Source organism: Benincasa hispida, chromosome 1 (genome assembly GCF_027475165.1).
Source record: "Benincasa hispida cultivar pf3 chromosome 1, pf3_genome.v1.1, whole genome shotgun sequence".
Lineage (NCBI taxonomy): Eukaryota > Viridiplantae > Streptophyta > Magnoliopsida > Cucurbitales > Cucurbitaceae > Benincasa > Benincasa hispida.
In genome coordinates, this window is record NC_143478.1 from 8,521,930 (window position 1) to 8,538,787 (window position 16,858).

Sequence of the window (16,858 nt, forward strand, 5' to 3'; positions counted from 1 at the left end):
ACTATTTTCACCCATTATTTTTTAAAAAAGAAAACGTTATCTATTGTTTAGGAATGTTTTCAAAATTCAAGGAAATATCGAAAGATTTCTAAGACTACGCAAAGTAATTCATAAAAAAACTTGTTTGTGTTTTGAAATTTGAATAATAACTTAAATGTTTTCTTAGTTAGGATTCAACCAAGGTAAAAAATATGTGAGAAAATAAGTACAATTAAAAAAAAACAATAAAAAACTAACCGGGTTATCAATGGGCTTTTAGAATTAAACTTATGATTTAATCTATTTTAAAAAATAACTAAAATGTTAATTTTTGTAAGCAAGCTATGAATCATTGATATTTGACGTTGTGGACTAATTAGGTAATACAACTAAAGTCTCATTTAGTTTTTTGTTTCTAAAATTGTGTCTATAAATACTTCTCCTACCTCTAGTAACCATTTAAATCTTATTTGGTAACTATTTGATTGTTAGCTTTTTTGCTTTTAAAAATTAAGCCTATAGATGCTACTTACATCTCCAAATTTATTCATTTCTTATTTACTTTTTACCAATAATTTAAGAAACTAAGTCAAATTTTGAAAACTAAAAAAAAGTAGTTTTATTTTTTTTTTTTTTAATTTGGCTAAGAATTCAACTATTGTACTCAAGAAATGTACAATTTATTATAAGAAATACGGAGGAAACATACTTAATTTTCAAAAACCAAAAACAAAAAACGAAATGGTTATCAAACGAGCTTTAGTTTTTTCTTTTTTTTATTTTTGATACTTAAGCCTATAAACACTCATTCCATCTCTAAATTTCTTGATTTGTTATCTAACTCTTATTAATATATTTAAAAATCACACCAAATTTTGAAAACTATAAAAAAAAATAGTTTTTAAAAATTTGTTTTTTGTGTTAGATTTGGCTAATAATTCAATTTCATACTAAAGAAATATGAATATCATTGTAAAATTTGAGAGGAAATAAGCTTAAACCAAACCGAATCAAAATAAAATATTATACTTTTAAATGTCAATCATTCAATCTGATTACAAAACAAATATAAAGATGATTGAATTACAATTTTAGTCCTTAACCTAAGAAGAATGTTTGAATTAGTTTCTATTCTCATGGTTTAAATGCTAGAATTTAGTCCTATAGTATGAAAACCGAATCTTCATAAATAATATTTTTTTAAGAACTATTTATAAAAACTTTATAAAATAAAATTCTAAGTATAAACCATAGAACATTCTAACTTTGTCCGAATCATCACAGTAGTTAAATATTGGGTCATATTTCAGGCTTTCATGTAGGGCAGCCCAATACAGCTCAGGCTTTCATCAGGCCCAATTCACAGTTCAATTGGAAAAATAGGCCCAATTACTTGTACTAAGCCCAAGTTTACGTTGGCGTAAGTTAGCATCGGTCGCTCGCTGTCGGAGTCGGCGCGCGGTCAGAACACAAAGCCATAGCTTAGCTTCCTTCCACTCTCATTTTTACTTCAAATAGAAAACCAAAATTTCCATCAAATTCCATCATCAGTCCTTTCCTTTCCCTCTCTTTCTTCTTTCTATTCAAAAAGGGTTCCGCGCCATACCCAGATTCTTGTTTACAACATTCTCTCTTCCACCTACCTTCATTTCTCTCCTTTCCGTTCTTCTGGTTGGCCCTAATTTCCTAAGGAATATGCCGAGGGAGATCATCACTCTGCAAGTTGGACAATGTGGGAATCAGATCGGAATGGAGTTCTGGAAGCAGCTCTGCCTCGAGCATGGAATCAGCAAAGAGGGTATTCTTGAAGATTTTGCTACTCAGGTCCTTGCTTTGCTTCTCTTCTTCATACACTGTTGTATTTTCTTTTAATTTATTTATACGTGTAATGTATTATGCACGTACGAGCGTCAGTGTGTTCGGTTGCTTGGAAAATTGGAGGAGAGTTGAGGAAATGGACTGTGTAGGCTGTATGATGATATATAAACATATAACCGCATTTTTGGATTGTGTTCGTTGTAGTATTTTAGATGTTAAGTGAGGAATTGCCTTATAAGGGTTTTAACCAACAAGAATTGACGGTGATTGGGGAATTCGCTTGCAATTTTCTCCGGTTTCGACTGCGCTGACTTCTTTTGAGTGATCTTGTGGAAATGAGCTTACGCGAAGGGGTTATTGACAGCACTTGGTCAATGGGGCGTTAGTGGGAGAGATGTGCTTAGTCTTTGGCGCAATCCACTATTGTAACGTTATCATAAGTTCATAACTTTGGATCAGATTCTCTAGTCTTCATTTTAACTCCACCATTCAACATGAATGATTTTGCTCCATTTCTATCTGCACCTCAGTTTCTTCTCAGCAATGCTTTACTGTGCTCTACATTTATACAGTTTCCAGCTCTTATCATACGGCAGAGGTTTTATTAAGAGCCAAGAGATTATGGGTTACGTATATTAGTAGTAACTGGGCGAAAAATGAATCGAGCCACTCCTTTGATCTTAGACATGTATAGTATGTTGTATAGATAAGCTACAAATACATTTCACTGGAACTTGGAAGGACGTAAACATATTGTATATTATGCAGGGAGGTGACCGGAAAGATGTATTCTTCTATCAAGCTGATGATCAGCACTACATACCAAGAGCTTTGCTTATTGACCTGGAGCCCAGGGTCATCAATGGTATCCAGAACAGTGAATACCGAAATCTCTACAACCACGAGAACATCTTTGTTTCAGACCATGGAGGTGGTGCTGGAAATAACTGGGCCAGTGGATATCATCAGGTTTTCTTTTTTCCGATATCTTTTCCTTTTTAGTTTTGAAATTCTCAATAGTGAAACATGCTGATATTCCCTCTATGATCTAAAATATGTACACAACAAAGTTACATGCTATGCTTAGAATTCTATGCTGTCCATGTGGTATCTTTTTGACATTGATTTGAAGACACAATCAGGGAAAGGGTGTTGAAGAGGATATCATGGATATGATTGACAGAGAAGCAGATGGAAGTGACAGCCTTGAAGGTTTTGTTCTATGCCACTCAATTGCTGGAGGGACAGGATCAGGTATCTTCTGCACTTCCCTCTAACCTTTCCTGATTTCTTTATTATTAGTTTTATTTCTGTATTGGGAAAATGATAATGGGAAGGCATTGCAGTAAGGTAAGATTGAGACAGATTTTTATGTTCATTTTTCTTTCTAAATTTATCCAGATTTTCAATCTTCTATTAACATTTGATCCAGACAGTTTTGTGTACCGTGTGCAAATGTATTTTTAAGTTAAGAAACTGGCCAAGTTAATTCAGGATTTGCAGCAATGAAGAATCCTAATTTTGGTTTATGATAGTTCTTGATTCTTCAGAAATTGGATGATTGATAGTGATTGGTTCGCGGACAAATTTGGAGAAAAAAAGACAAGAAAAGAAAGAGGAGGCCTACTTCTCAATTTTAGGGATCTAATCATTTTATCTCTAGTGACAAAGTTGTGCAAATATGCATTCTGTCATAGTCAAAAGAGAATATATTAGAATAAGTAAAGATTAGCAGGAGTTCTGAGGACTAGAAATATGTAATTCAGTTTTATCACTTGATACAATGCAGGCATGGGTTCGTATCTCCTGGAGACTCTGAATGATCGCTACAGCAAAAAACTGGTTCAGACGTACAGTGTTTTTCCTAATCAGATGGAAACTAGTGATGTTGTAGTCCAGCCTTACAACTCACTTTTGACTTTAAAGCGACTAACACTCAATGCTGATTGTGTTGTTGTCCTTGATAATACTGCCTTAAATAGAATAGCTGTAGAACGCCTTCATCTATCAAATCCAACTTTTGCACAAACAAACTCCTTAGTATCTACTGTAATGTCAGCTAGCACAACCACTTTGAGATACCCGGGATATATGAACAATGACTTAGTTGGACTTCTGGCCTCCCTAATTCCAACACCAAGATGCCATTTTCTAATGACAGGATACACACCACTCACGGTTGAGCGCCAGGTATTTTTCTCAGTGCTTGCAACTTATTGATATTATACAGTTTCGTTATCCCCCAACTATACTTTTTTTAGCATCACCAGTGCAATTGTTACTTGTACAAATCCACAATTTGGTTAAAGTTGTGTCTTCTTTACGCAGATCTGTGTTTCACATCTTTTATTATCTCATTGTTGTAGATGTCAGTTTTTTTACGTAAACATTTTTATTTCTGATGATTTATCATTTGGCATGATTTGCTTGTAAGGAAGTTTCTAGCAATGGATAATCAAAGTTGTGGATCTTTTTTTCAGGCTAATGTGATCAGGAAAACAACTGTCCTTGATGTCATGAGAAGACTTCTGCAGGTAAGAGTTTTTGGTTGATTTTATTTTTAAGGGGGAAAAACCCCAATTTGTGCCTTTCATCTGACTTTATGACATTTTCTGCTCATTTACAGACAAAAAATATTATGGTCTCCTCATATGCTCGAACAAAAGAAGCTAGTCAAGCAAAATACATATCAATATTGAATATCATACAGGGAGAAGTGGACCCTACACAGGTACTGATGATTAAACCGCTTGAAATAGAAAAAGGAAAAACAATTGGTTTACTGCAAGTTTGCTATGGATGTATGTTGATGTTTTCATTATGCTACAGGTTCATGAAAGTTTACAGAGGATACGTGAAAGAAAGCTTGTGAATTTTATTGAGTGGGGCCCTGCCAGCATTCAGGTTTCTTTCAACAGTAAAATCAGTATATTTTGATATTCCAATTTCGTAGTTACTTTTCTGTGTAGATTCATAAGAACATATATGCTGGCTCGTTTTAGGTTGCACTCTCACGGAAATCACCATATGTCCAAACTGCCCATAGAGTAAGACACTACAGATCCCTTTTTAACTTCCTCTCAGTCTGTATTAATTTAATGTCTTGGCTTTTCTTTATTTCTAAATTTCAATCTCAGTCATCTGTTTTATTTCTAAATGCTCACTAGAAGAAATGATTTTCAGGTCAGTGGTCTTATGTTAGCTAGCCATACAAGCATCCGGCACCTTTTCAGCAAGTGTTTGAGCCAGTATGAGAAGTTGAGAAAGAAGCAAGCCTTTCTTGACAACTATCGGAAGTTCCCAATGTTCGCTGTAATATTTCTGTTCCCATATTTTCTGCTCTAATTGAAAATTTATTGTTTATTCATTCTAGTTGAACATCTTGTGTCAGGAGTAAATATTGTAACAAATTTTGGTTAATCTTGTATTAGTTAAGACGATTAATTGTTTATCCATTCTAGTTGACATCTCATGTCATGTATAAATATTACAACAAATTTTGGTTAATCATGTATTAGTTAAGACAAGCCGTGTTGTGTACACTACATGATTGGTCTAGTGGATTTGTGCTGTCCTCATGAATTGTTCAATCGGTCAAAGTCTAAAATCGAAACAAACAATTACCATTGGACAGGACAATGACCTCTCCGAGTTTGATGAATCAAGGGATATAATTGAAAGTTTGGTTGATGAATATAAGGCTTGTGAGTCGCCAGATTATATCAAATGGGGAATGGAGGTCAGTATACCTGTATATCTTCAAATTGCTTCATTTCCTACGAAGAATAAAACTCAATTATATATTCTTTTATGATGCAGGATCCCGACCAGATTCTTACAGGAGAGGGAAATGCATCGGGAACAGCAGACCCAAGTTTGGCCGTCTGACAAGACAAATAAGGTGCAATGGATTTATTTTTGGTTGCAACGGAGGATGCTTTGACTTCTAATTTTGTTCCATGCGTTTTTAACCCTAGTAGTCTGATATGTTCATTGGCATCCTCCGACCTAAGTATGGCCTTGACTGCAAAATATCTTTGAAGATACGTGCAAATTTATAAGGTGACAAATTGCCAGCTGGTCTTCTAGAATTTAAATATATGGAAGAAAATATCCTTTCGGTATCAATTTCTAGTTCTTTTTGTGGAGAAATATGATCAAGCTGGAAAAACATTATTTAATCATTAGAAAGAATATGCGTATATGGCACTAGTATAAATTAATATTTCATATGGAAATCCGCCCCTTTCCAATACCTAGCCCCAAATAAACATACACCCTTGCACATATATGCACGCATGCACACATAATCACAAAAAGACAACTAATTTTAGATTTTGTATTATGCTGTCGCTTAACTGTTACTCCTACCATATTCGCCTTTAGTCAGTGACAAGTCCATACATTTGTGATGGCGCTTTCCTTTATACTACCCTAGATGATTGACTGCTTGAATTTCCTAATTGCAGGTCATGATAATGGAGGTTGTACCCGTGTGATTTTTTTTCTTTTATTTTTATTAACTATACAATCTGAAAATACAGATTCTCTCTGTATTGGTTTGTTAACGTAGGGGTCAGACTCCCACTATTCTAATCGACACGCAATCCATTTAGGTCTTCCATTTGCGTCAATGAGGTGTCTTTTGTTTGTATGTTTTGGGACCGTTTGTGTGATGAAGAGTGAGGCTTGTGGCATTGGCATCATAGTTGAGAACAGCATTGTTCATCCTACCATCCACATGTGGTAGGCCTTTCTTACTTTAACATTGCATGTGGTGAGATTGTGTGCCATATTCTACAGACCCCATGCTTGATTGAGAATCTTGAACTTTTCCTTCAAGTTGTTAACAGTGGTTGAGGATTATTCCATTCTCACTTGCAGATTACTGGCATTCTGTTCCAACCTAAAACATTCAGTTATAGAATGATTGCCAGGTATTACCTATTCCCAATCCTCCATTGACTGATAATATTGCTTCATACAGTTCGCCGGTCTGGTTGTCAATTGATTATTTTGAATTTTGAAATTTGAAATGTGTTATTTTATGGAGAATCCATAAATGACAATACCGACAGATGTTGCCTGGCTTGTGGGGTTAAAGGGATTGTTTGGCTTTGGTTGTTTTGTTGTTTTCTTCAGTGTAATAGAAGCTTTCTTTATATAAAATCTATTCGAAATGCAGGGTTGGCTGGAGGAAAGAGCAGTCTACGTCCATGATTGAAACATATACTGATTTTTATGGACCATTATTTTCAAATTGCATATTGAATGAATGGGATGGTGGGAGTAATCTCTAACTGGTTTTTGAGATTGATGATTGAGTGGGTTTGTAGAGAGTGTTTGAACCTGATCGCTGATTATTAATGGAAGAATGATTTGTTATTTTCAAAAAAATTCATCTATTAAAATAAATTAATGTAAATTTTAAGTTAGATGATAAGTTGGGATAGCTAATAAAAGTGAAATTGCTACTCAAGATTCCTTTTTTATCCTATTCAAATGGATGGAATTCCAATCTCTAGTACAATAATCAAGAAGAGATGAGATTGACATCAGATCCCAACAATATTTCTCAATTTAAAAAAAAAAAAAAAAAAAGTGTAACATTAAGTAGAAAGATCTTTATCAATGTAAAAAGATTATTGCTTATCTTCCATATGAAGTAACAAAAGAACATTTCAAAATAGGAATAAATGCTATTTTAATCTTTATACTTTTGATTGGTTTATTTTAATTCTTAAGACTTTTAAAGGATTCATTTTGATTATTGTACTTTTACTACTCGGTATGGATAAAAATAGTTGATTTTTAAAAATAAAAAAGGATCTTTTATAATTATATGAATAAACTAAAATTGAAAGTATTTAAAAATTAAACCTTTGAAGTATAGGTATAATGCAACAAGAAAGCTTTATATAGCCGTTAATATTAGTTGGCAACTTGAAATTGTAAACGTTAAGGTTCGGGATGGGACCCACTTATGCACAGTTTTGATTAACTAATGAATGGGTGCCAACTAATTGGACAGACTGTCAGTTTGGGCCCATCACATGGCCTTCTAATCAAAATAATTCCAAAAATTCAATACAATTTTATATGGTTTAACCAAATAAATTAAAAGTCTAGTGCCTTTTTTCTTCTTTCCGTCAACCATTATTGAACTTTCGATCTTTAGAGACAGAATACGTGTTAATATTACTGAGTGAAGCTCATTTTATCTAAAAATCTAGTATTCATCATTTGAAATTAAAAGTTTAATTTTTAAATTTTAATTGTTGTACTAATAAAATTAAAATTAGAAATAAAATAAAATTGAATGCTCTCCACAACAATAGTAATTTTAGTAATTTAGGTAGAACTTTGAATTTTCTTTCCATTTAAATTGCAATATTCTTAACATGAAAATAAATTGGAGATCAATTTTGAAATTCTTTATCAAATAATTTTAAAAATCAAATTTATCATATTAAATTTGAATTGTACTTATGTAGTTTTATACGACAATAAAAGAACAAATCCCACCAATCTAACCTACACATAAAATTTGTCATAATCTTCAAGATTCAATTTTTTTCTACGATTGTTTTATTTTAGTACAAATATGGACTAGAGATTTGAACATCGAATTTTAAGCAAAGTTAATTTTTAAAAGTTTTTCTTTTAATTCAACATGTAGTGTTGCAATTACTCAAACTTTGACATCTAAAATAGTTATGCTCATGTTAACCAATAGAAAATTGAAAAGAAAAAAATTCTATAATTCGTAAAAGATTTAAATTCTATTTTGGTCCCTGAACTTTGAAACTTGTTTTATTTTGATCCTTAAACTTTTAAAAAAACGTCTATTCTAGTCCATAAACTTTTAAAAAAGTGCTTACTTTTGTCCATGCTATTAAAAATCTATTAATTCTTAAATAAAATGATGAAATAACTTGTATTTTTAGATGATTAGGCTGGTAAATAAGTTAGTCAAGCTAAAAAATCTAGATTTCAAATTTGAATTAGGTGGCAAAGCGTAGGATAACTTAAAAGTCATTTTATGTTAAGAATTTGACCATTAAATATTTTGGCATGTTAGTCATTGGTATTTTATTTCACCTTCATTTTGCTCGACACATGCTAGATGCAATTTCATAAAAAAAATCGATAAAATATTAATAAGAGACCAAAATAAATATTCTTTAAAAGTTCAATGATTAAAATAGTAATTTTTAAAAATTTAGAAATCAAAATAAAATTTAAACTATCGAAAAAATAATTAATTTGAGATAGAATTTAGAAAATAAATAAAGGAAATAGAAATTGTGGAGCCCGCTGATATTGGGATTGAGGAATAGGAAGGCAATTGGCACAGTGGGTTTTGCCGGTTTCTTCTCTATTGTCTCTCTCTATTTTTTTTTTATATATAAAACGAAAACGAAATCACCACATTATCCTCCGCCCCACTACTCTCCTTCTCTCTCCTTCAACATTTTTTGATTTTGATCGGAGCTTTCACAGAAATTTGTTCCTCTGGAGAGGGAGACCACCATCCATCAATGGAGTCCAATTCTACTTCTAGGGATTTCTCCGGCCTCTTCACCTTCTTCGCTCTCATCTTCTTCATTCTTTCGCCGCTCGTTGACGCCGCCCCTGCTCCCGCTCCCGCTCCCGCTAGCGACGGTATCTACATTTACGATTTCTCGTTCTTCGCATTCTCCTTCCTCTTCTTCTCTCTTCTTTGTTGATTGAAATCGAATAATCTAGGTCTTTCTTTCGAATTAGGGCACGGAATAGAATAGGTTTCTTAATTTTGTAATTTTGTGTGAAAAAACTACAGGGACCTCCATAGACCAGGGGATTGCGTACGTTCTGATGCTGGTGGCGTTGGTTCTCACGTATCTCATTCACCCTCTCGATGCTTCTTCCTACAGCTTTTTCCTCAATTGAATCCCTAGGATTGTAGCAATAATGTAACGCTGTTTGTGGATGTTTGAGAAGGAACGAGGCCCAACTTTCTTACTCTTTTTTGTGATAAATGTAGGCTTGAAAGGAATGTGCATATTGGGTTTCGTAGATTTTGATCAATTGCTCCATTTATTCATTGTTTATTCGATTACTTTTTCTTATCATAATTTATTCAATGGATGGATCCATTTTGCAAAGCTTTTCAAGTCTGCCGATCTGTTTGATTGACATTTACAGACAGAATTCGAAGCCACCATTCTTTCTTTTTTTTTTTTTTTTTTTTTTTTTCTAGTGAGATTTTGACCTCTACGTTGTGATTGAACTCTGTAAAGTGTTTAATTCAATGGCCAATGAACCTTCTGTGATGTAATGCAAAAAAACAATCAAAATAAGGAAGCAGAAAGAAAGCACGTTGAAATTCGAATAGGAAAATGGATCATCTTTTTCATGGATTTCACTATTATACCTACACCCATTCCAAGTTGTTTCGGTATTCATCTCCAGAATCCGATCAGATGCTTCAATCCTTCGTTCATATTCAGACCTACTTGGGTCGACAAGTCCAAGTAGGAAAAAATTGCCAACTGATCTCGATGAAGGGACTAAGAATATCGACACAACTTGCCTACCAAGCGATCAGTTGGTAATAGGACAGGGAGGTCTTGTTCCTTGATAACCCGTCACAATGACACATAATTTTTTGAGGAATTTAGGACATGCTTAAAATGACTTACTTTAAAAGCTCTTTATACGAAATTTAGAACATGCACTTACTTTAAAAGCTCTTTAAACACTTAGAAGATCGTTCTAAATAGACTCTTAATAAAACTATAAAAATTGAATCAGAACATATATACTATAGGGACAAAATAATTTATTTCTATTTATTTATTTATCCAAATTCTACTGAAAATCGATTTATCTACTTAAATTACAAGTATAAAGCATCTCCTCGATGTACATCTAAAATTGTGATTGAACAAAATGTTTGGTGAAAAAAATGGACAATATAAGATTGAGATCGGGGTTGATTTACTATGAGAGGGGGAAACCAAAAAAAAAAAAAAATCCGGTTTTTATTTCCTTAGAAGTTGCTGTCTAGCCATCCAAACGTCTTCGGCCTAATGAATCTGAGGAAAGGAGATTTCTTGAGAATTACATAGGGGCATACCAAGTGATTCCCCTCTATTCAATCATCGTTTCTTTTGGGTGTCTGTGATACAAAGCATACTTCATAACTTCGTAGAAGGAGACGACTATCCCGACAGAGGGACCAGCACGACCGACACGGGGACCAATTCCTGTAAACATGCCTCGGATTCTTCCATTCCTGTCCAAAGTAAACAGTTTCGGTCGATCAAATTTTGATCTGAAAAGCATAACGAAACTCATGGCAACAGAAGCATTGTATCATGTTTGTAACAAAATGGTTTTGTTTAACAAGAGTTAGGGGTGGAAACAGTTCGGTTTGGTGGCAAACCGAATCGAATCGAATTTTCTAATATGTAAACCAAACCAAACCGGTTTGGTTTGAAATTCGGTTTTGATATTTTCAAAAAATCTATGTTATATTTCTTTAATTAAAAAACATTTTGGTTCGGTTCGGTTTTAAATTCGTTGTATTCTTTAAATTAAAAACGGTTCGGTTTTAAATTCCGTTCTACTCTTTTTTAAAATATATATATTAGTTAAAACAGTGCGGTTTGGTTTCAAAATCGGTTTTCAAAATTGAAACCGAACCGAATTAATTCGGTTTCAAAATCTCTTCAAACCAGACAGAACCGCATTTTTCAGTTTCAATGACTTTTTGGTTTGGTTCGGTTCAGTACGTTTTTAGAAACGGTTTGGTTTCTACAGTTTGAATAGCCACCCCTAACAAGAGTAACCATAACTACTTGGTACTAAAATTTCTACTTGCCTCCAAATTTCTGCCAGAGTTGTTCTTGTAGTCATATTCAATGCCCTTTCAGGGTCTCTCTGCAAAATGCCAAAAGAAACACTAGATGACAACCAAATATGCAAATGCAGCTTTAATTCATGGGGTAGGGTGGAAAACTCCCTAAATTTTGATGAGAGAAGAAAATTTTCTACGATTTCTTAAACTAAGAATTAAGACATGGTTGTAATGTGGAGTCATAGAAATCCATATAGAGAGAAAAGGGTTGTAAGATATTCGAAGTCCGAAGATACAAGATAGCGGTTGTTCTCCAGCAAAAAAGGAAGGGGTTTCACATGAAACTTCAATTAATCATTCCTAGCCATTTCAGATACCAAAGTTCCACAAATCAACCAGATGCTGTGAAGGTTTTAATTATATACGTTAGATGGGTTTGAAACCAATGGGACTGACAGTGAACTTCAGCTCAATGGCAGCTGTAAAATCAACCTCTGATAAACTCAAGTGTAAAGGGAAGGCAAACCCACAATAAAAACTGTGGGGATTAGAAGCCTTGAATTAAAAAAACATAACTGTATGCTAAATGAAGCTTTAATAGAGACAGGAACCTCGATTTGCCTTCGAGTTTTAGCGACATCAAGTGGACATGTTGCAGCAGCTGCAAGACTTCCAGCAATAAAGCCAGCAGAGAAATTTGCACCAAGCACACTTGCTGCACTGGCTTCCTCACCAACTAGGCCTAGAATTTTCCTCCTCAACTGCAAAACAAGATGAACAGCAAAACAAATGAAAATCTTCAAACATACCAAAGTAAGGTATTGTCATAGCTAAAATGTGCTTTTCTCAAACAGCTTAGCAGAAATTTTCTCACAGGCTCAAGTGTTGCCCAACAGATAGCAGAGAATGGAACATCTCGAACAAGTTGAGCGCCAAGGCCAGTCCATAAGAGACGGTAGTTCTGTACTGTTGGAAAAGGAATCAATACCTTATTGAACCATACTAAACTTTTATGAAATTTAAGTACTTCAAATATCGGAATCATAAACTCTTCATCAAAGCATCATAAACAAACAGTATTGTGAAAGTACTTACAATCTTGAAGGCGATTACCCCTAATAGGGTTGACAACCTCAACCAACGTCTTCCATACTCCTGGAGGCTTAGTGCCAGTTTGTTTTTCTCTAAATGCCTAGGAGAGGAAAGGAAGACAAATATTTAAACTATGAGCTCGAGTTATGATGTAAGCCTTGTAGCACATGGTCATAAATAAACCCAAGATCAATATTGCATAGTTCTAAACCTGCATTCGAGTCCGCGCAAGTTCAACAGGGTAACATGATATAACAGCTAACGAGCGGGCAGTTGATCCTGCAACTAACGGAACATATGGAGTCAAATTCGGAGCATTCTTGGTGGTAAAATCTTCCATCAAATTGCGGAAGATATCATAACAAGGCATGTAGATCCCAACCTGGCAGGGATAGACAGGAGGAAGCAAAAAATCATTAACATTGTAATCCCTGAACAGAGATCTCAGCTAAAAAAAGTATCTAGGAGCAAACGTCAAGATGAGAAACATAGCCATCACCAACAAAAAAAAAAAGACTCACGGTTGGCACAGCCAGAGTTAAGCTTGCATATGTGCCTCGCCACAACCTCCCAAAACCTTCCTGCAAAAAGTTCAGTTCTTAGTGCTATTGATACTATTACTAACTGATCAACCCTCAACAACAAAATAACATGTCAAATACACTAAACAAGACACGCAGGGATCAGAATAAGTACAGCTAGAAGCAACTTGATCCCCATGGCGCCCATCTATCTATGAGCCATATTCGAGAATAGACGTGTGAAAGAAATTAACCAACTCACATAGGTTAATCAGAGCTCAATCTTTTCATTAAATACTTCATTCCACTAAAACTATGAAAGCAATATTGTATCTATGAAACTTATGGATGATCTTAATTAGTATCAGTCTCTCAAGTCTCTCAACTAACCTGACGAATAACCTTGTTGAATACATCAAATGTTCCTGTGTACCGGTTGCACTCTGGAGAACAATTAGGTTCGAGGCCAACAAGAGAACGTGAGCTCGATACTGATGAACATCTCAAATTAGGAATCACCTAAGGAACAACCAACAAAAGTTTATCGACATTTCACAACAATTACTATAAGAGACTCTTTCTTGTACGCATCCACACAGACAATATGCAATGTGAGACAACCGTTACCATAATCGTAATGGACCTAGCCTCTTCCAGCCCATTGTAAAATTATCCAAAAATTGCATAATCTGTCTCATATAAAACATATTGAAACCAATGCAGAAAAACACACCGTATTCGATTCTAAGCTTGTCATCCGACATGGCCCTTGATAAGGAACTCCAGCAGCTTGTGCTTGCAACCTTGTCTGAAGAGACATAATCAAAGCAAACAATCAACTCAAATGTACTCACAAATATGCAACAGTTTGAAGTAAGTAAAGTGATTAGTGATTGAAACTACTATGTCTTCTAAAAAGAATGAAAGAAACTAAGAAATGGCATCCCCATAGAGCCTAATTCTCCGATACTGAAAATCCCCATTGCAAAATTCATAGAAATGCAACATACTTTGGCAACGTCGAGGGGATTAACGAGAATGGCAGAAACAACGGCGGCTCCAGCGGCGGAAAGGGATCTTTCTCCAAAACTCAAATTGGCATCAGAGAGACGGTGAGGCTGCTCCGAGGAGCCTTCTTTGCCGCTTCTGAAGATGGAAGCCGATACAGAAGAAACATTTCCCTCAAACTCAACCCGGGTCGATGAGCAACTCGTCCAAGAGGGTAAATCCGGCTTCAAACCCACCATATCTTCCTCTCTGCAACTGGGGTTGAAGAACACGGAAGTAATTTCCGTTCCTCGCGATGTTAAAAATTGTGGGAAACGCAAATTTTCAAAGAAGAAAGCGTCTTACATATGACTTTTTGGCTGTTGGAGTCCCCAAATTAATGGGAAAGATGGGTCGACGAATTTGAATGAATGAGAAAGAAAATTGAGGCGGTTGTTGTATGTTGAATCGTTGATCAGAATGAAATCGAAGAGAAACATGAATTGGGTTCTCTAAAACGAATATGAAAACAGAGACATAATATATGATTTCATAATTTTGTGGGAAATTGTGCGTTGCCAAAGCAATTTCCACTGGGAACGAAGAGAGTTAACGCAAGAAGGGATTCGTGGCGTGGCGTGGACAGAAGGGCGCCAAGCAATTGGGTGGAGCAGTGGCAAGTCATACAAATTATTATTTTTATATGTTATATATTTTAATTGCAATCCAATGGAGTTGGGTTACATTTTCGAGTTGGATATTAAGTTGTTAAAGTTGTTTATAACAAACAAATAATATTAGCATAAATATTTTATATCTATATTGAATAGATAAACCCTAGAATCATTCATATGTCAATAATATATACATACCGGATTCCATTGAAAGATTGATGATGATTAAGTGGCGGCTATTGCCTTTCTCAACCAAACCAAAACTTCAAATGCCTAACTGGGATCTCTCAATGGGATTAAGAAAGATGAGACCATAGCCCTCTTTATATACTAGTTCAATTAGGGTTTCCATTAAACCTTAATTAACTAGTAGGCTTCTACCCATTAAATCCATAATCTAGGACTTTAATTAATTAGATCACATAATAGGCCCAATCCAATAAAATAACCCATAAATTATTAATCCACATACATACCTCATACTTTAATTAAACATATTATTATTTAAATATGTCTAACAATCTCCCACTTGGGCTATGTCTGTGTATATAATTAGATCAGATAAACCTTAGGCGTGTATAAACAGGTTATTTCAATAATAGAAATCCCCTTTAGTTCAATCTGGTACATCTCCTGTATTAGCATGGAATCAAGGCGGCTTTCGTCACTACCCTTGTAACTAAACCTTCCTTGATCACCAATTCCAATACATTCAATGACATAGATAAAGTATGGATGGATAGCATGGAAACTACATGCAAAGTGATCTAAATCATGTCTGTTTTCAACTGGTCCAAATTCCTTAATGAGATCATTCTAAAAAACTTTATGCTAAACTGCATACATGATGAACGAGTTCAAATAATAAAACATAAACCATCAACTTTATTCTATATAGAAAATAAACAAAATAAGGTCAAAGAACATCCTTAATAACAAACTCCCACTAAACCGTGGAATCAGAAAAGTGACTAATACCCATGTGAGCAACATGCTCATGAAAAACTTTAGGTGCTAAACCTTTAGTCAATGGATCTGCCACCATAGAGTTTGTTCCTATGTGTTCTATCAAAATTTGACCATTCTGAACTTTTTCTTTAACAACCAGAAACTTACGTCTACATGCTTTGACTTTGTGTTGCTTCTGTTGTTGTTGGAATACATCACTGCCGGCTTATTGTCACAAAATAATTTTAGTGGTCTTTCTATCCCAACTACTATCCACAGCCCAGTGACAAAATTTTGCAACCATATTCCATGATTGGATGCCTCATAACATGCTATAAACTTCGCAACCATGGTAGAAGAAGCCATAAGTGTTTGTTTAATACTTTTCCAGGATGCAGCTCCTCCAGCCAACATGAAGATATAGCCTGAAGTAGATCGCAAAGTGTCTTGACATCCAGCATAATCAAAATAAGAATACCCAATGATCTCCAAAACTTCTGATCTTCGATAAGTGAGCATATAATCTTTTGTTCTCTGTAAATACCTCATAACCCGTTTGGCTGCTTTCCAATGATTCATCCTCGGGTTACTCAAATATCTGCCTAACACTCCAACTATGAACGCAATATCTGGACGCGTGCATACTTGAGCATACATTAGATTTCCAATGGCTGATGCATAGGGAACCTTTTGCATCTCCTTAGTCTCAAGTGTGGTCTTGGGGCATTGACCTAAATGAATTTTTTAACTTTTGGCGATCGGGGTATCTCCCGGCGCACAATCTTTCATGCCAAATCTACTCAAGATGTTTTCAATGTAGTTCTTTTGTGACAATCTCAAAATATCTTGAGAACGATCTCGCAGTATTTCAATTCCAATACAAAAGAAGCATCACCAAGATCCTTCATCTCAAAAAAATTTTCGAGAAATCTCTTAGTGTCATGCAATAAACCTACATCATTACTAGCTATGAGTATGTCATCGACATATAACAC

At 34.7% G+C, this 16,858-nt stretch overlaps 3 protein-coding genes across 10 annotated transcripts; 2 read left to right on the forward strand and 1 right to left on the reverse strand.

Annotated features, from left to right (window-relative positions):
• The first annotated feature begins 1,432 nt into the window (after positions 1 to 1,432).
• Positions 1,433 to 7,287, forward strand: LOC120067909 (tubulin gamma-2 chain). 8 transcript variants are annotated; one of them, XR_016528554.1, is made up of 14 exons: positions 1,433 to 1,803; positions 2,566 to 2,766; positions 2,940 to 3,051; positions 3,587 to 3,987; positions 4,278 to 4,331; positions 4,424 to 4,528; positions 4,627 to 4,701; positions 4,800 to 4,844; positions 4,981 to 5,109; positions 5,432 to 5,536; positions 5,617 to 5,698; positions 6,414 to 6,574; positions 6,682 to 6,734; positions 6,983 to 7,097. XR_016528554.1 is itself a non-coding variant. In XM_090312128.1 (13 exons), the coding sequence occupies exons 1-11, from the start codon at positions 1,675 to 1,677 to the stop codon at positions 5,683 to 5,685; spliced, it is 1,425 nt and encodes a 474-aa protein (XP_090168254.1). In that variant the 5' UTR covers positions 1,433 to 1,674; the 3' UTR covers positions 5,686 to 5,698; positions 6,267 to 6,281; positions 6,414 to 6,547. The 8 variants fall into 8 exon arrangements, 5 of the variants coding, with proteins under 5 accessions (XP_090168254.1, XP_038875472.2, XP_090168255.1 ...); XR_005479051.2 differs by having other exon boundaries at positions 6,414 to 6,543; XR_005479052.2 differs by lacking the exon at positions 6,414 to 6,574 and having other exon boundaries at positions 6,983 to 7,287.
• A 1,935-nt stretch (positions 7,288 to 9,222) lies between these two features.
• On the forward strand, positions 9,223 to 9,944 carry LOC120091602 (arabinogalactan protein 41-like). The gene is made up of 2 exons (XM_039049708.2): positions 9,223 to 9,462; positions 9,620 to 9,944. Exons 1-2 carry the CDS (start codon positions 9,339 to 9,341, stop codon positions 9,727 to 9,729), a joined length of 234 nt encoding a protein of 77 aa, XP_038905636.2. The 5' UTR covers positions 9,223 to 9,338; the 3' UTR covers positions 9,730 to 9,944.
• A 662-nt stretch (positions 9,945 to 10,606) lies between these two features.
• On the reverse strand, positions 10,607 to 14,913 carry LOC120091594 (mitochondrial carrier protein MTM1-like). The gene is made up of 11 exons (XM_039049696.2): positions 14,608 to 14,913; positions 14,265 to 14,517; positions 13,988 to 14,062; positions 13,645 to 13,773; positions 13,255 to 13,314; positions 12,945 to 13,115; positions 12,737 to 12,833; positions 12,516 to 12,607; positions 12,253 to 12,402; positions 11,666 to 11,724; positions 10,607 to 11,077 (listed from the first exon to the last, which is right to left on the reverse strand). Exons 1-11 carry the CDS (start codon positions 14,739 to 14,741, stop codon positions 10,933 to 10,935), a joined length of 1,365 nt encoding a protein of 454 aa, XP_038905624.1. The 5' UTR covers positions 14,742 to 14,913; the 3' UTR covers positions 10,607 to 10,932.
• Between the last annotated feature and the right edge of the window lie 1,945 nt (positions 14,914 to 16,858).

Coding starts and splice junctions, on each gene's coding strand:
- LOC120067909 (XM_090312129.1), top strand. CDS start 1,675: ATGCCGAGGGAGATCATCACTCTGCAAGTTGGACAATGTGGGAATCAG. Junction 2,767..2,939: donor GGGCCAGTGGATATCATCAG/GTTTTCTTTTTT, acceptor AGACACAATCAG/GGAAAGGGTGTTGAAGAGGA. Junction 3,052..3,586: donor TGCTGGAGGGACAGGATCAG/GTATCTTCTGCA, acceptor GATACAATGCAG/GCATGGGTTCGTATCTCCTG.
- LOC120091602 (XM_039049708.2), top strand. CDS start 9,339: ATGGAGTCCAATTCTACTTCTAGGGATTTCTCCGGCCTCTTCACCTTC. Junction 9,463..9,619: donor TCCCGCTCCCGCTAGCGACG/GTATCTACATTT, acceptor AAAAAACTACAG/GGACCTCCATAGACCAGGGG.
- LOC120091594 (XM_039049696.2), bottom strand. CDS start 14,741: ATGTTTCTCTTCGATTTCATTCTGATCAACGATTCAACATACAACAAC. Junction 13,774..13,987: donor CAAGCTTAGAATCGAATACG/GTGTGTTTTTCT, acceptor GTTGTTCCTTAG/GTGATTCCTAATTTGAGATG. Junction 11,725..12,252: donor AAACTCGAAGGCAAATCGAG/GTTCCTGTCTCT, acceptor GGCATTTTGCAG/AGAGACCCTGAAAGGGCATT.